Raw genomic sequence first — 14497 nt, 5'->3', positions numbered from 1 at the left:
CCAAAAATGTTGATAGGATTCTCTATTTTTTTGTTTCCTGCTCAATAATTTATATCGTTCAAATGTTATGTTGGTTGGTTTGATAAAAGCCAACTCTAGCAGTTCATAAAATTCATTGAATGAGATTCCTAGGACTTTTACCCTTGGATGTTTCTGGGCGAAAACTCTTTTGCCTTCCGCTCCTAAGGCCAAGTATAGGATTGACCTTACTTTTTTATCGGCCTCATATCTCCTCATTCCTCCGAATTTCCGTTTTTCTTCTCCTAGTCTTTTCTCTTCAGCGTGTTCGTAGACTCGCATTGTTTCTTTGTTCCTGGCCTCCCTGGCTTTCCTCTGTTGGTCAGTTTCTGACTCCTATGTCTAAATTTTCCTTCGCGATAATAGCCAAATGGAATTGGTCTATCCAGTTGTTCCATTGGGTGGGAGGTTCTACCGTGTGGTTCGGCCAAAAGGCGGGTATTCCCCGCAGATTTGAATCAGTTGTTGACTGCGCCATAATAAAGAATTGAGATGTACCACTGGTAACTATTGTATCTAACTAAGGTTAAAAGAGAATAAAAGTATTGGTTGAGTTAAAACTGACTGTAGTCTAAAAAGAGCAACTAGTGATCCGAAGTCCACTGGACTTCGTAGAGTTTACATTGACTGGTACGTAATTAGATGATAGAGGTCAAGGTTATAACATACTAAAAATACTGAATCACAACAAGCACATATTCCGTTTCTTTCGTATCGAAAGTCCTAACAAAAAGTTTTATTCGAAGAAAAGAAACCTTAATGATTATACACGAGGAATCCGCAACATCCTTGCGTCAAGTGAAGACTCTTCTTAATGTTCATAATTTTATCCGCAATCGCTCATTCAAGTCAATAACGAGTTTGAAAAAAAATACATTTTCTTTTTTTTTCAATAACCTTTTGTTGTAAAATGAAACATTTCCAGATCTGCGAGAAGTAACATTTCATATATTTATTAAAATTAATTTTGCACAAACTAACTTTTCCCTCAACCAAGTAGGCAGCTTAAATTCAGCCTTTGCTAGATTTTGTTACTCAATTAGTTTTCATTTAGTTTTAAATTATCTCTACGAGTAATCTTTTTTTTAATCATCATTTTATACATAAAGAGGATCAAACAGATCAATGATCTAAGGCGAGACTTAATGCTCCTGCTTAACTTGCTAAAGATGACAAGACAAGCTATATGATCGAGCTTTTGTTTTTCTCACGAAAGTATTATCAGTCTTATCATTTCGGTTGAAAATTGGCTTGAAGTTTTTGTTCAATTTGAAGCTCAGAGAAGAGGTGGTGAAAAAGTTTCGTGACTGGCTCCCTATCGGAAGGCTGGATTGTCGAGGCTCATTATGATCTGGGCTTGTTACTTGCGGTAACAGTATCCAGCCCAGAAAAGAAACCAAAATTTTGCATGTAAGTATTGAAACAGTGGCACTACAGCTTTTCTCCGCATAGAGTTGATTAGCTTGCATGTTTGTACATTAAATTGTAGATTCAACTTCTGAAAAGCTCTGAGCTAACTTTTTGCAAAAAAAGTTTAACTTAACTGTTCAGCTCAAACGCACGTTACCATTCTTAAGGTACTACTTTTTCATAAATAAGATAAAACTGATCTGTATATTCACTTTGTTAAAACAAAGTACAACAATCAGTTTTTGCAGCAGCTTTTCATAAGTAGTTGTAGAAAATTGGAACAGACAGTCGCAATTAACAAGACTGCTTGTATATCAGGGAAACTCCCTAAATCTTTCGACTGTCCCTTAATTCATACCGAATAGTTTTTGGGAAAAGAAAATATTGAAAACCTGCAAAGTTTGAACAACATCAAAGTGTGAAATGTTTAGTCGTACGAAATAATAAGACCGATCTGATTAGCTAGCCTCGGGGATGGTTCTCATGCTTGAAGGATCGATTGCTTGAAATATTTCAGCCAATCACAATCGAAAAAATTACAAATTGCGGGTTACAACCGCAAAACTATTCAGATAAACATCAATATTTATGAGTTCAAGTTCATAAGAACTTTTCATTCTTGAAAACTTATCTGCTTATTATCTAATCGGTCATTATTATCACTATTGGCCTGGTTTATTTTCTTGCTTCAAGATTTTTACGATTTACTTGGAGATTTTGAATACTCAGTTCTGATTGGCTGAAAGTAAGCTATACTAAACTTCAAGCATTCGGTCCTTCAAGCATAAGGGACGCCACCGCTAGCCTCAATTCAATTTGGAAAGATTTTGTTCTGCCGGACAATTCGCCACGCATAAATAATTCGCGTTACTCTCAGCAATATGAATAAATTCATAAATTGTTCAAAGCGCGCATAATTTGAAGCAGAACATGGTCAGTTTGGCAAATTTCAAACCCCCAGAACTTTACAAAAATTCATCGGAGGTTAAATATCTTTTCAGAGTTGAACTCAAGAAGTCGATATCTTCAATGGGGTATAAAAATTTCTTGCCGAAAACTATTATTTCGATCGGCGAAAATTGACTGAAAAAAAAACCACATCGAGCATTAATATTCCGTTTTCTTCGAAAGTCGGAACAAAAAGAGGTATCTGCCAGTTTTGAGCAGTTTTTGGGGAATCTTTTTGCCTATTTTCAAAAGTACCCGCACTAGACTTTCATGGATGATAATCGATTATATTGTCCTTTTATAGTCAGTATCTATAAAATTACGAGAATAATCGATTATAATTCATCAAAAATGGACTATAATGCCAGTGCTTTTGATATCAATATAATCCATTAAAAATTGATTAAATTTCTTATTTTCTTAAATATCCCTTTTAATTGGTTAAAATCAGTTTAATGGATTTTTTCGAGAGGTTATTCATGAAATTTTATATATATTTTTTTCAAAGTTATCGCATTTCTTGTTTAGTGTAGTTGATACGTATTAGGTTTCATAAAATTTTACATTTCACTTTTCAACTTTTATACTTTTTGTCTTATTTACCCCGTTTACCAACCCCCCCCCCCCCCCCCCCCCTGTTTTCCTCCCTGTTTACACCCCTGTTTACCCACCCCCCGTTTTCCTCCTCGTTTGTACCCCCCACTCCTCCCTGCCAGCCAGTTCACCACAACCGCCATTCACCCCCCCCCTTATGGGGTATTATTTATTCGTAGACTTTACATCCCTCCCCTCCCAACTTACCCCCCCCCCCACAGTTTGGGGGGGGGGGGGGTTGGGCGTTGGGGGGGGGGGGGTTGGACATTTAAAACTAAAATCGAATTTAAAACTGTATTTGAACTGTCAAAAGAGCAATGCAAACTGTTTGCACGTTTTCAGAGATTTTTTTGCCTATTTTCAAAAGCACAACTAAGAATAATTTTTCATTGAACAGCGATTTGCCAAGTAATTTTTCGGAGCAAAAAAAAACACATAAAACGCCGACAAAAAAGCAAACGCAAAACATGAAAGAAGTATTCCAATTTATTTTAAATTTGAAGGTCAGAACTATTTCAAAAACTTAAGACCTCCGATAAGTTTGTTAAAAGCTATATGTCATTCTCGCTTTTTAATTATTCTGTCTGTTCCAGCTTTTTGTAACTCTCTATAGAGAGGTGTAAAAGAATGGAACAGGCAAACTTAATTGAAAAGAGCAAATTACTTATTTCAGAAAAATTTTGCATGCAAAAGCTAACTTTTCAGACAGAAATTATGACTCAATGTCACCTAAATTTCAAATTTGCATGCAAAAATTGTTCAAACTTAACTGATTGCTCAATTATTTCTGTCAGTTTTAATTTTTCGCTACTATATCAGATCAAATTGAGAACGGCGGTCTTTGACAGATATTGTCGAATTAACTTTTTGTTATTGCAGATTGAAAGCACAATTAAGTTTGTTATTTTGTTTCGCGTTCAAATTTTTGTGGTTAAGGTCAAGCGAGTTTATTTGAAATCAATGTTCATTTTTATGATAATTATAATCTGGAATCTGCATTTTATTAAAAATTGACTGCATTTGATCATTTAGTTATTAGATTATTGAAAATTAAGGAAAACGTTTAAGAGTTTCCTTCACACTTTCTTTGATTATGAAAATTGAGCCTGAAATCATGAATCGTCAGTCAAAATTGCACGACAGCGAGTCAAACCTGACGCGCATATGTGTGATTGGAGCGGGACCTTCTGGGTTGATGACGTTGAGGGCTCTTCAGAGTTTGTCGCATCCAGGGGCCAAGGGAGAGGGAAGAGGCGGAGCAGGCGGGGATTCACAGATTGAAGGGGAAATGGAAAGGGGCGGGAAGTTCCAAGTAGTTTGCTACGAAAGACATGAATAAGTGGGAGGCATGTGGAACTTCAGGTAGAAAAGTTTTCTAATTTTTCTTGTTCTGGCAAAATCATATGAAAAAAAAAGTAATTTGGTCTTATCATTAGAACACAAGAAACGCTATATTTTGTGGCTCAAAAATTGTTTGTTTGAAGTTACCGTTTTTGCAACTGATAATTTGTTTTTCTGTTAAATCTGCAGATACAGAGACGTTGTTTTTCCGTTCCGAAATTACAAGGTCAAAGTGTGGTTTTTATGGAAATCTGCAATCAAATAGTTGATCACTAAATTTTAATGGCAGTAAAAACTAAGGGTGTCCTTTCAACTCAAAATTTAGAGTGTAAAGCTTGTTACGTTAAGCTTTAATCATTTTGTAAGTCAAAAACCCACGTGAAATTCAAACTTGACCCCCGTATTTTGCAATCAGTTAAAAAAGTTAATGAAATCACAAATTCAACTAGCAAGCCCGTATCAGATCTAAGAAAAAATAGAATCTTTCAAGAATTTTGAAAACTAAGCTTTCAATAAAATATATGAGAAAAAGACTTTTTTCAGATTGACTTTTTTGTAGCAGAAAAAATCACCCCGAATTAAAGTTGGGCAAATAATTTGGTCTTATTGTTAAAACACAAGATAGTAAATACGCACCTTTGGTCTTTAAAAAACGTGGGAGGGATAAAAAAGCGTGGGAGGGTTTTTTTGATAACTTTGCAGCCAAAAACTTTAAACTAGCCTGATATTAGTTGGAATTTTAACTGCAGTCAGAATATTCGAGAATTCGCCCAAACCAGCTCGTTTTTTTGGCGTCTACCGACCTATGAATAGTTCCTAGAAGCTTGACTCAAATCTAATTGCAAAGACTTCTAGGCTGTATTAAACAGCCGCGTACGCATTAATGATCAAAACATAGCGCGCGTTACTAATTCTTCCAAATTAGCCACACTATGGGAGTACAACGGTGCCGAAGTACAACAGTTCCAAAAAAAGTTGTTCGACTGAGTCAAAAGTATGTTGAATGCTATTTTTATTGATCCCAAATCACTGAAAAGAATGCGCTGCCTTTTAACGTCTATGGAGCACTAATAACATGAAAAAATTAAATGTAGAAAAAAACAACTGAAATTCAAGATTTTTTTTGTGCAAATCATCCCCCCACACGCCATATAAAGTACAAGTGATGGAATGATTTAATTTATTGTTCCGACTTTCGATACGAAAGTAACGGAATATTTGTGCTCGGGGTGGGTTTTTTTTTTCTTCAGACAAATTTTGACTTTTTAACTAGCCATTTTTGACTGAATTTTCTTATATCATTCGAAAGATATTGTTGTCCTGAGCTTAAATTTGAAAAGATATTTCACCTGTGATCATTTTTCGTAAAGTTACGGGGGTTTAAAGATTGCCATTTTGGCCAATTTGGGACAATTAACGCGCGATATATTTCGCGCTATTAACGCGTAAGCGGAGAGTTAATCCGTCTTAGAAATCGTTCCAAATTGGTTGAAAGAAGCTTATTTGCCATAATTGATTTGTTACAAGGAGCGAAATCTATCCTTTTTACTTAATATGGCATGTGGGGGGATGAGTTTCATTAAAAAAATTCAAATTTTAGAAATAAAAATTTTCATTTCGTTTAATTTCATTTAATTTCTTAAATGTTATTACTGCTCCATAAACATTAAAAGGCGGTCAGAACATTCATGGCTTCGCCCTGATACGAGTAGTCTTGTTTGATTTCGCTCCATTACAAATCAATTAGGGCAAATAAGCTTCCTTCAACCAATTTGGAACGATTTCTGAGAGATTGGATCTCCGCTTATTGCGCTTTAATTATCCCTAGCTGACCAAAATGGCAATCTATAAACACCCATAAGTTTACGAAAAAGAATCACAAGTTAAATAGCTTTTCAAATTTAAGCTCAAGTCAACAGTAGTTTTTGAATGAGATTTTAAAAATCTGTCAAAAAAAGCTAGTTAAAAATTCGAAATTAAATTAAATCAAGTAAATTAATTCAATTAAATTAGTTCAAATAAATTAGTACAAATCAGCGAAAGTTGAAAATTCAAAAATGGTCAATTTAATTGATGCCGGTTGTTTAACAGACAAACATTCCACAGCGCGGCGTCATGAATTTTTCTGATTTTTTATTGACTCAGCGAATTGTCAAACCTGTTTGTTTTTTATAATCTCACTACTTGGAAGCTTAACCAGTTTTTGTTTTAAACTAAATAAAAATCCAAAAGCCAATTGTATATCAATGCACAGCCCTGACGAATAGTTTTAACTCCAAAAAATGTTGATAAACCATAAACTAAGTACTGCCAATATCAATTGCATGTGCTAGCATTTGAATAAAAATAACGTTTTCCTTTAAAATTGGCCCTAATTCAATTTGGGAATGGTATGATTGCGCATAATTTGCTACGCATAAGTAATTCGCGTTTTGAAACTATCAAAGTATTTTTGAGCAGTAATGCCGTCAACGTAAACCTAGTGCAATCATACACGCTCGGCAAATTAAAGATTTCTGGATCGATATCCATACGCTGTCAGCTTTTGTAAAACTTGTCTGAGTTTCAAAAAATCACGCCAGGCATACATTTCAGACAGTTAACGCGCGGTATATTCTGTGCTATAAGCGCGTAAGCGGAAATTGATTCCAGCTTAAGAATTTTTCCAAGTTGAATTGATGTACACTAAACAAGCTAATTAAAACGTTGCAATGAATATATCACTTTGTATTTTGCATAACTTGTGCAATATGATTTTAAATTAGGATCGGAACTTAATTTTAAATTGTTCTTTTTCAGAAAAATTCGTTCTTTTTTTGTAAAGCAAACACTACTCCAAGAACCTCAAAAGGCAGTCAAAACATTTGGAGCTCCGCCCTGACAGGAGTAGTCCTGGTGTTTCGATTTTCGTTTTGGTGTAAATATGTACAAAAAGTTAAGAAGGGATTCGAAATCTGACGTCGACCCTTTTTTCCTCTTTCCATTGCTTTACAATACTTAAAGTAAATTACTGAACTTTCAAGCTGGTTACGTAGTACGAAATTGACAGGTCATAGAGTAGACACTTAATAAAACAATCAAAATCCATATAACGTATATATGTATATATGTAAATATGTATAAATGTATAAATGTATATATGTATATATGTATATATGAATATAAGTATTTATGTATTTATTTATGTATGTATATATATATATATATATATAATGTATTTATGTAAATATGTAAATATATATATATATATAACAAAAACGAAAATCGAAAGACCAAGACTATTTGTGTCAGGGCGAAGCTGCAATTGCTTTGACTGCCTTTTATTGTCGTTGGAGTAGTGTTTGCTTTTCAAAAGAAGAATGAAATTTTTTGAAAAAAGAGTTTTAAAATTTAGTTCCAATTTTTAAAAAGTCATCCCGCGCACGCTATGAAAAATACAAAGTGATATAATCATAGTAAAGTTTGAGTTGGCATATTTAGCATGCATCAAATCAACTTGGAAAGATTCCCAAGCGAGAATCAATCTCCGCTCACGCGCTTATAGCACAAATAGATCGCGCGTTAATTATCTGAAATTGGCTAAACTAGCAATTTTTAAACCCCCATAATTTAACAAAAAGGATCTTAGGTGAATATATAAATGCTAAAGATGCTAATATATTTTAATTTGGGCTCAAAAAATTTTTTTTTGCCAGAAAATTTTAATTGCAAAAAATGAATGAAAAAAACCACGAAAGCATAAATAACCCGCTCTTATTTCGAAGTCGTAACAATGAGTTGGTAAAACTTTATGGCTGGTAATTTGAAAAATGATCACAAATAAAATATATATATTTTAAAAAATTTGAGATCAGGGTGTCAATACCTTTCAGATGGTAAAAGTTTTGTCCAAACATGGCTAATTAAGAATTCTAAATTTGATAAAACCACCCGAGTTGAAATATTTTGTCACTTTCTTCGAAAGCCGGAACAACAAGTAATTTTGAGACGGCACTCCAAGAACCGCTTGCCATTGCATTGAGAATCTCGCTGCGTACTCCATTCTTAAAATCTCAACGAACCTTAAAGTTTCTGAGGGTTGAATGCTAGAATTTTGTCTGGCTTTTCTGACAATTTTTGAGAGCCACACTTCGGCTTAGCTATGAAATGCTTCTGAAAAGGTCTGGAAAGTGGGAGCTGCAATTTTTTTTGGCAATTTCAATTAAACATCAAATGAGTATAAACCAATATTTATTGTAAACTCTCGAAGTTAGGGGTCTCAACTCAAAAAAACACATGTTTTGTCTTTTTTCCAGGGACGTGGAGGGCATTGACGAAGACGGCATGCTTGTTCACTCCTCCATGTACAGAAACCTTGTCACAAACAATCCCAAGTTTTTCCTGGAGTGTCCCGACTTCCTGTTCGACATTGAAAAAACACTCTATGATCATTTGAATCAGTCAGCACCACGTGACTATACGCAATCGGGTGACCTTGATGGTCAGAAATCACGTGGCCTGCAGACGGAGCAACTTGACCAAAGTTGTGGTTTCGATTGTTTCCCTTCTTCAAATTTCGTTTTGAAATATCTAAATGACATAACAAATCATTTCAGTCTTAAAGACTGTATCAGATTCAAATCTTGGGTCGACTGGGTCGCATACGACGAGCAAGCCGAGAAATTCCAGGTGACCGTGCGTGATCTCAATGACGACAACAAGCGGAAGTTTCTAGAACAATTCGATTACGTCATAATTGCAAGTGGTCACTACACTCAGCCGAACTATGTTTCGTATCCAGGAGAAGAAACTTTCCCGGGAACTGTGATTCACGCCAAGTTTTTCATGGACGCTGATCGTTACAAAGGTGCTCAAAATAGTTTTTTTATTGTAACAGATACCTACTGTTTTTCTTACTGTAACCAAAGTAACCAACAAACTGCTGATTGTTTTTGGCATCAGCAGTTTATCGCTTGAGAGAAACGACCTGTTTAAATCAGCTTTAATTATCTCAGATTTTTGCAATATATAAAACATTAGAAAAAAAAACAACCCTAAAAAGCGGCTGCATGCTTTTAAAGTTTCCGTAATACGACAAGTCGCGGCAAAAGACAATTAGCAATAAAAGATAACTCGAATTAAAAGACAACTCGCAATATACTCACCGCCGTAGTCGCGCCAACGTGTTGAGAGCTTGCCAACATAGGGTAGGACTTTATACGAAATCTTGAGCCGGTTTTTAAACCGAAATTCCTAACTTATAAATTATTTTCAAATTTCACGAGTTGTCTTTTGTTGTTGTCGCGATACCTGAACTTTCTAATGAAAAACTCCTAATTGACTTTTTGTTCAGATAAATTTCCTTTTTTAGGAAAGCGTCTGTTGATTGTGGGTTCTTCGTTTTCGGCCGAAGATCTAGCTATGCAGTCTATACGTGCGGGCGCCGCCCGAGTGACTATAAGCTACAGGACTTGCCCAATGAACCTCAAGTTCCCCCCAAATGTTGACGAGAAGCCGTTGCTCACTCAAATTCGGGGTTCCACAGTTAGGTATGGCATATTTCATAAGGTTTGGCGCACTGTTAGCTATGGCATATATTTTTTGCTTAGGTATGGCAATTTTCATCATTTGGGGCTCACTTTTAGCTATGAAACTGATAGTTATGGAATTTTTTTTAATAACAAAGGTTTGGCATATATTGTTAGATATGGCTTACTGTTAGCGATGGCACTGTTACCGTAGGCATATTTTACTCGCAAGGAAATATCAGCGATAAGTTTCTTCCCTAGATCTGCTAGATTTTTTTAAGCTCTCGCGCTCTCGCTTTTCATCGAAAACCCGCTTTCTTGGAAATCTTGATTTTCGTTAGTTAAATTCAATGCTATGTGAAGCTTGAAATTTTTGCATTTTGATTCTTGCGAATTTTTTCCTCGACCAGGGATGAACCTAAATAAATACAAATAACATAAGAAATGAAATAAAGAAAGATTTTCAAAGGTTAAAATTTTATCGATTAATGATAGCCATACAATTACCATATAGCAGAATGCTAGTCATACAGATCCTATTAATGAAATAATCATTGAAATCAGGGGCGGATCTAGGGTTTTCTCGAGGGGGGCGGTTTTTTCAAAAAAAGTTCAAAATTTTGTCGACCTTTTTTTTTTTAGGTCGACCATATTGGTTTTCTGAGCTCTACCAAAGCACTAAAAAGTCAGTTTTGGCCAAAATTGTGAAAAAAAACAGGCAAAAAAGGCGTTTTTTTGGCACTTTTTGGAAAATTTTAACCAAAAATTGGGTTTTTTGGCGCGCGCTCGCCCCTTAAAATAAGTGTATATTGGCGCCAAAGGCGCCTTTAGAAAAATTTTAGGGTCAGTCAGCCAAAATTGGATATCTGAAAATAGTTCAAAGGGGGGACCCTTTGGGTCGGCAGGGGGTCGTTTTTATTTAAATGGACACAATCTTTTTTATTGTTTTTCCCCAAATTTTTCACCAATTTGAATACAAATGCTTTTTATACAAATACAAATGCCATATAATTCACTTTTTCTTGCACTTTTTCAATCGAGCAAATGCTTAAAATGTTTGCGCTGCATTTTTTACTAATATCAATCCAAGTTTAAAATAAAAACTTGGTTTTAATTTTCATCATTTTGGCGTTATAACCGCAAATACCTAAATACACTAAGTGTAAATGACAATTTGTTCAGTTTCCGAGACGGATCCAGCTGCGACTATGACGTCATCATTTACTGCACTGGCTATCTGTACGAGTTTCCTTATATGGAGAAGAGCATCCGCATTAGTATTTCTGCCAAGAAGGACATGCCGCTCTACAGACAGGTGGTGTTGCCTACTAACCCCAGAGTCATGTATATTGGCGTCCAGAATTTGGCATATACTTTCCCTCTCTTCTGGTTACAAGGCCACTTCTGCGCACAAATCATAAGAGGTAAGACAAACTTGAAACGACAAAGCAATAAATATTGACATTTGCGAGTTATATATACATATACACAACCTCTTTCTAGCCATTGCAACCACCGACTTATTAGCAAGCGTGCCATTTTTCCAAACCCATTTAAAAACATAAAGTTGGCATTAACAGGTTTTTAAGTTTTGTTCATTCAGATTTGCAAACTGGATGGTGAGCTCTTTGCCAGATCTATAAATGTTTGAGCTTTCCAGCAAAAAAATCAAATTTCAAGATTTTGTAGTTTTGCGTATAAATGTGCTTTGAGTGAAGTTTTTTATATCGGTATTTAGTTATGATACAAGCAATTTTACTCTAGTGGTCAGCGTAGTATATTAGTACGAACCTTGTGTTTTTTGCAACCTATCTCGCAAATAAAAAATTTCTTTTAGAGTGTTCACTTATTTGGAAATTTCATTGTAGCATTGGAAACTTCATAGCATCTGTTCCTTGCCTTTTTTGCGACTAGTGATTGTGCTTAACTAAGCGTTTGTGGCTGAGTGGTTAGTGCGTGGTACTCATATTTTCTAGGTAGCAGGAGTAGGTCGCATATCAGATCCGAGACGTAGCCGAGTTTTCACTAATTCGAGGCTGAGATCTACCTTTTCTTATTTTTATTGCACTTTATAAAACTGATTCCTTGTGTTCTCGCTAGTGTTTGCGAAGCGAAGTTTTGCCTTTGTGTCAAATTATCCAACTGAAGCATTTTGAAAATGGTGGATGATTTTTTATGTAATATAATCTTAAGACCTATTGGTAAACTTGTGGTTTCTTAAAAAAGATAAACTGATTTTTTAGTCCAAAAAAGCTCAGTCGAATCGTGATTTTTCTGGAAAAAAAATCAAACATTTTTTGGCAGAAAATAAATTTGTAATTGAGCGCAGTATTTTGCTAAACAATTTAGGTACACATAATTTTTTTATGGGAAATTTGCAATTGCCTTTTTTTGAGTAATGTGTACTTCAGGTCTTTTAGTGGAACGGAAATCTGCGAATCTCGACTTATTCTACGCTGCAAACAAATTACATGACTATTTTTGTTTTTCCCTACCTGCAAGTTTTTATCCTTAAAATTACTGTTCACGTTGTCCAAGTGTCATGAAAGTTGACTAAATAGGCCATGACAAACATCTTTGGTCTTCTTAATCAAACTTGTAAGACCACTTGTTAGAAAATAAAATTGATGCTCGTGTTAGCTGGGTGGGGGGGGGGGGGGGTTTAGGAAAGAAGCCAATTTCATAGCTGAGTGCTGCAAATTACATAATGAGTTTCAAAAAAAAACTTAATTTCATTTAAAATCATCGAATGAAGTTAGTTTTCAAAAAGAAGTTCAGTTATTGAGCCAATTTTCGAAAAAAAAATTCACAAAATTTTCATGCTAGGGGTTGTTTATTTTCTGCAGAGGCTAGTTTATTTTTTGTAACTTATCGATTTCACAAAAAAGGAGAAAGAAACTGAAGATTTCGGCACAAATATACAAAAATTTTCAATTCATGAAAAATGACAATTTGACTAATTTAAGATAATTTATGCGGGCAAATTTTCCAGTTTTTCTTTTATCGAGCTGGATATATTGCAAACTTATCCAAATCAGAAAATAATTCAATTTTAATCAATGCACAATAATTGATCCAAAAAATAAGCTAAACGATAATAAGTGAATGAATTGGATGTCTGGGTGGGATACATATATAGTTCAATTTTTCATTCGACTTTTCTGGAACTAGTTTTAGTTTTTTGGACCAAAAATCGTTATCAAAATTTTCAGCTAAAAAATTTTGCAACCATAAAGTTTATCGAATTTAAACATAGAAAACAATTTGAACAGTTAGTGCTTTGTCCTGTTACAAGCCGTCTTGAAAGTTTTTGTGCACCTTTTTTAATAGTCATAAGCTGTATTTAGCATAAGTTATATGAATTTGTGTTTTTTTAAAAACTTGAGAGTTTCCTGATAATGAGTACTTGAAGGTGACGTGCAACTGCCTCCTTTGGCTGAGATGGTGGAAGATACGGAGCGAGAAGAACAGGCCAGGTCAACACACAACAGCATCCTAGGTGAACTTACCACGCAAGTCATCGGCTCAGCCCGAGTCAAGGTTTTCGACCCAATTTCAAGCAAGATTTGAGCGGTTTGAACGTTTTTTAAAGATAATTTTAAGCAAAATCTTAGTTCAGTGTGAGTGGTTTTGATCAGTTTTTTGGAAAATGATGAGCATATGACTTTGCATATGTTCTTAATATGACTTTTAAGAGACATCAACCTGGACAGTTTTTATTTTTGAACCCAAAATCATTTAGCTTAATTTGGACCAAAGATCCATATAGACCTCCCAATTGACAAAAAAACACAACGCAGCTCAATTTCTAGTAATTTGTGTAGCTAAATTAAAAATCTAGAAAAAAAAGAGAATCGGCTTCAATCTAAATTTGCAATTTAATTTTTAGATATATTTTTTTCCAAATACTTTAGAAACAATGAGACAAAACTGTCAAGACTACTTAAAAAAACTTAGGTTTACGAAAGATTTTTGAATTCAAAGAGCAGAAAATTGGAAAATTGTTGTAACTTTTACGTTTCAGGTATTTTTTTTTCAATTTCTTGCATTTGTAATTTTTCCATGTGAAAAGCAAAAAAATTTCCATTTGAAAAGTTCAAAAATAGGATCAAGTTAGATTTCTGACCCGACATGTTCAAATGCACCGGATGCTGATTGTATAGAAAAGATTGAGTTCCAAAGTGAGTACCTGAACAGGATGTCGTCTCTCCTGGGTAAACCGACCGTAGAGGGGCTGGATATTGCGAGACAGTGGCTTAAAGACAGAGACGATGACGTCAAAACTTACAAACAGAAGACACATTTCCACTCCAAGTACAGATGACTTTATGACTTACTCTACGCCCTAGCTGACGAAAACATGGAATGATATCATAAGATAATCTAGAAAAAAATAACAAAAAATTTATTCCTTCACACATTATTTCTAGGCGATGTGAAATACCTAGAAAATTTTATCCTTTGAAAAACTAAATATTAGATCTATTCTATGTTTGGTCAAAATTTATTTCAGGTTTGCACAAATTTAATTGAAAGCAATATTCATCAAACTTTCTTAATATAGATGATACTTAGTTAAAAATTGATTTATAAATTGTATTGAGGCGTACAATAGCCAGTAAGTCATAATTATAGTTTTCTTCCTCTGGAAACATCCTCAAAAACAACTCAAGGAATTT

At 34.6% G+C, this 14497-nt stretch overlaps 1 protein-coding gene across 1 annotated transcript; it reads left to right on the top strand.

The window, feature by feature from the left end:
* Positions 1-3897: 3897 nt before the first annotated feature.
* Positions 3898-14173, top strand: LOC134846322 (trimethylamine monooxygenase-like). Its single transcript, XM_063863628.1, has 6 exons — positions 3898-4332; positions 8607-9157; positions 9662-9839; positions 11001-11242; positions 13231-13317; positions 13982-14173. The coding sequence occupies exons 1-6, from the start codon at positions 4319-4321 to the stop codon at positions 14140-14142; spliced, it is 1233 nt and encodes a 410-aa protein (XP_063719698.1). The 5' UTR covers positions 3898-4318; the 3' UTR covers positions 14143-14173.
* The last annotated feature ends 324 nt before the right edge of the window (positions 14174-14497 follow it).

Source organism: Symsagittifera roscoffensis, chromosome 5 (assembly GCF_963678635.1).
Source record: "Symsagittifera roscoffensis chromosome 5, txSymRosc1.1, whole genome shotgun sequence".
Classification (NCBI taxonomy): Eukaryota; Metazoa; Xenacoelomorpha; order Acoela; family Convolutidae; genus Symsagittifera; species Symsagittifera roscoffensis.
Note: the sequence above shows the minus strand (reverse complement) of the source record. Positions and strands in the feature narration are given on the sequence as shown.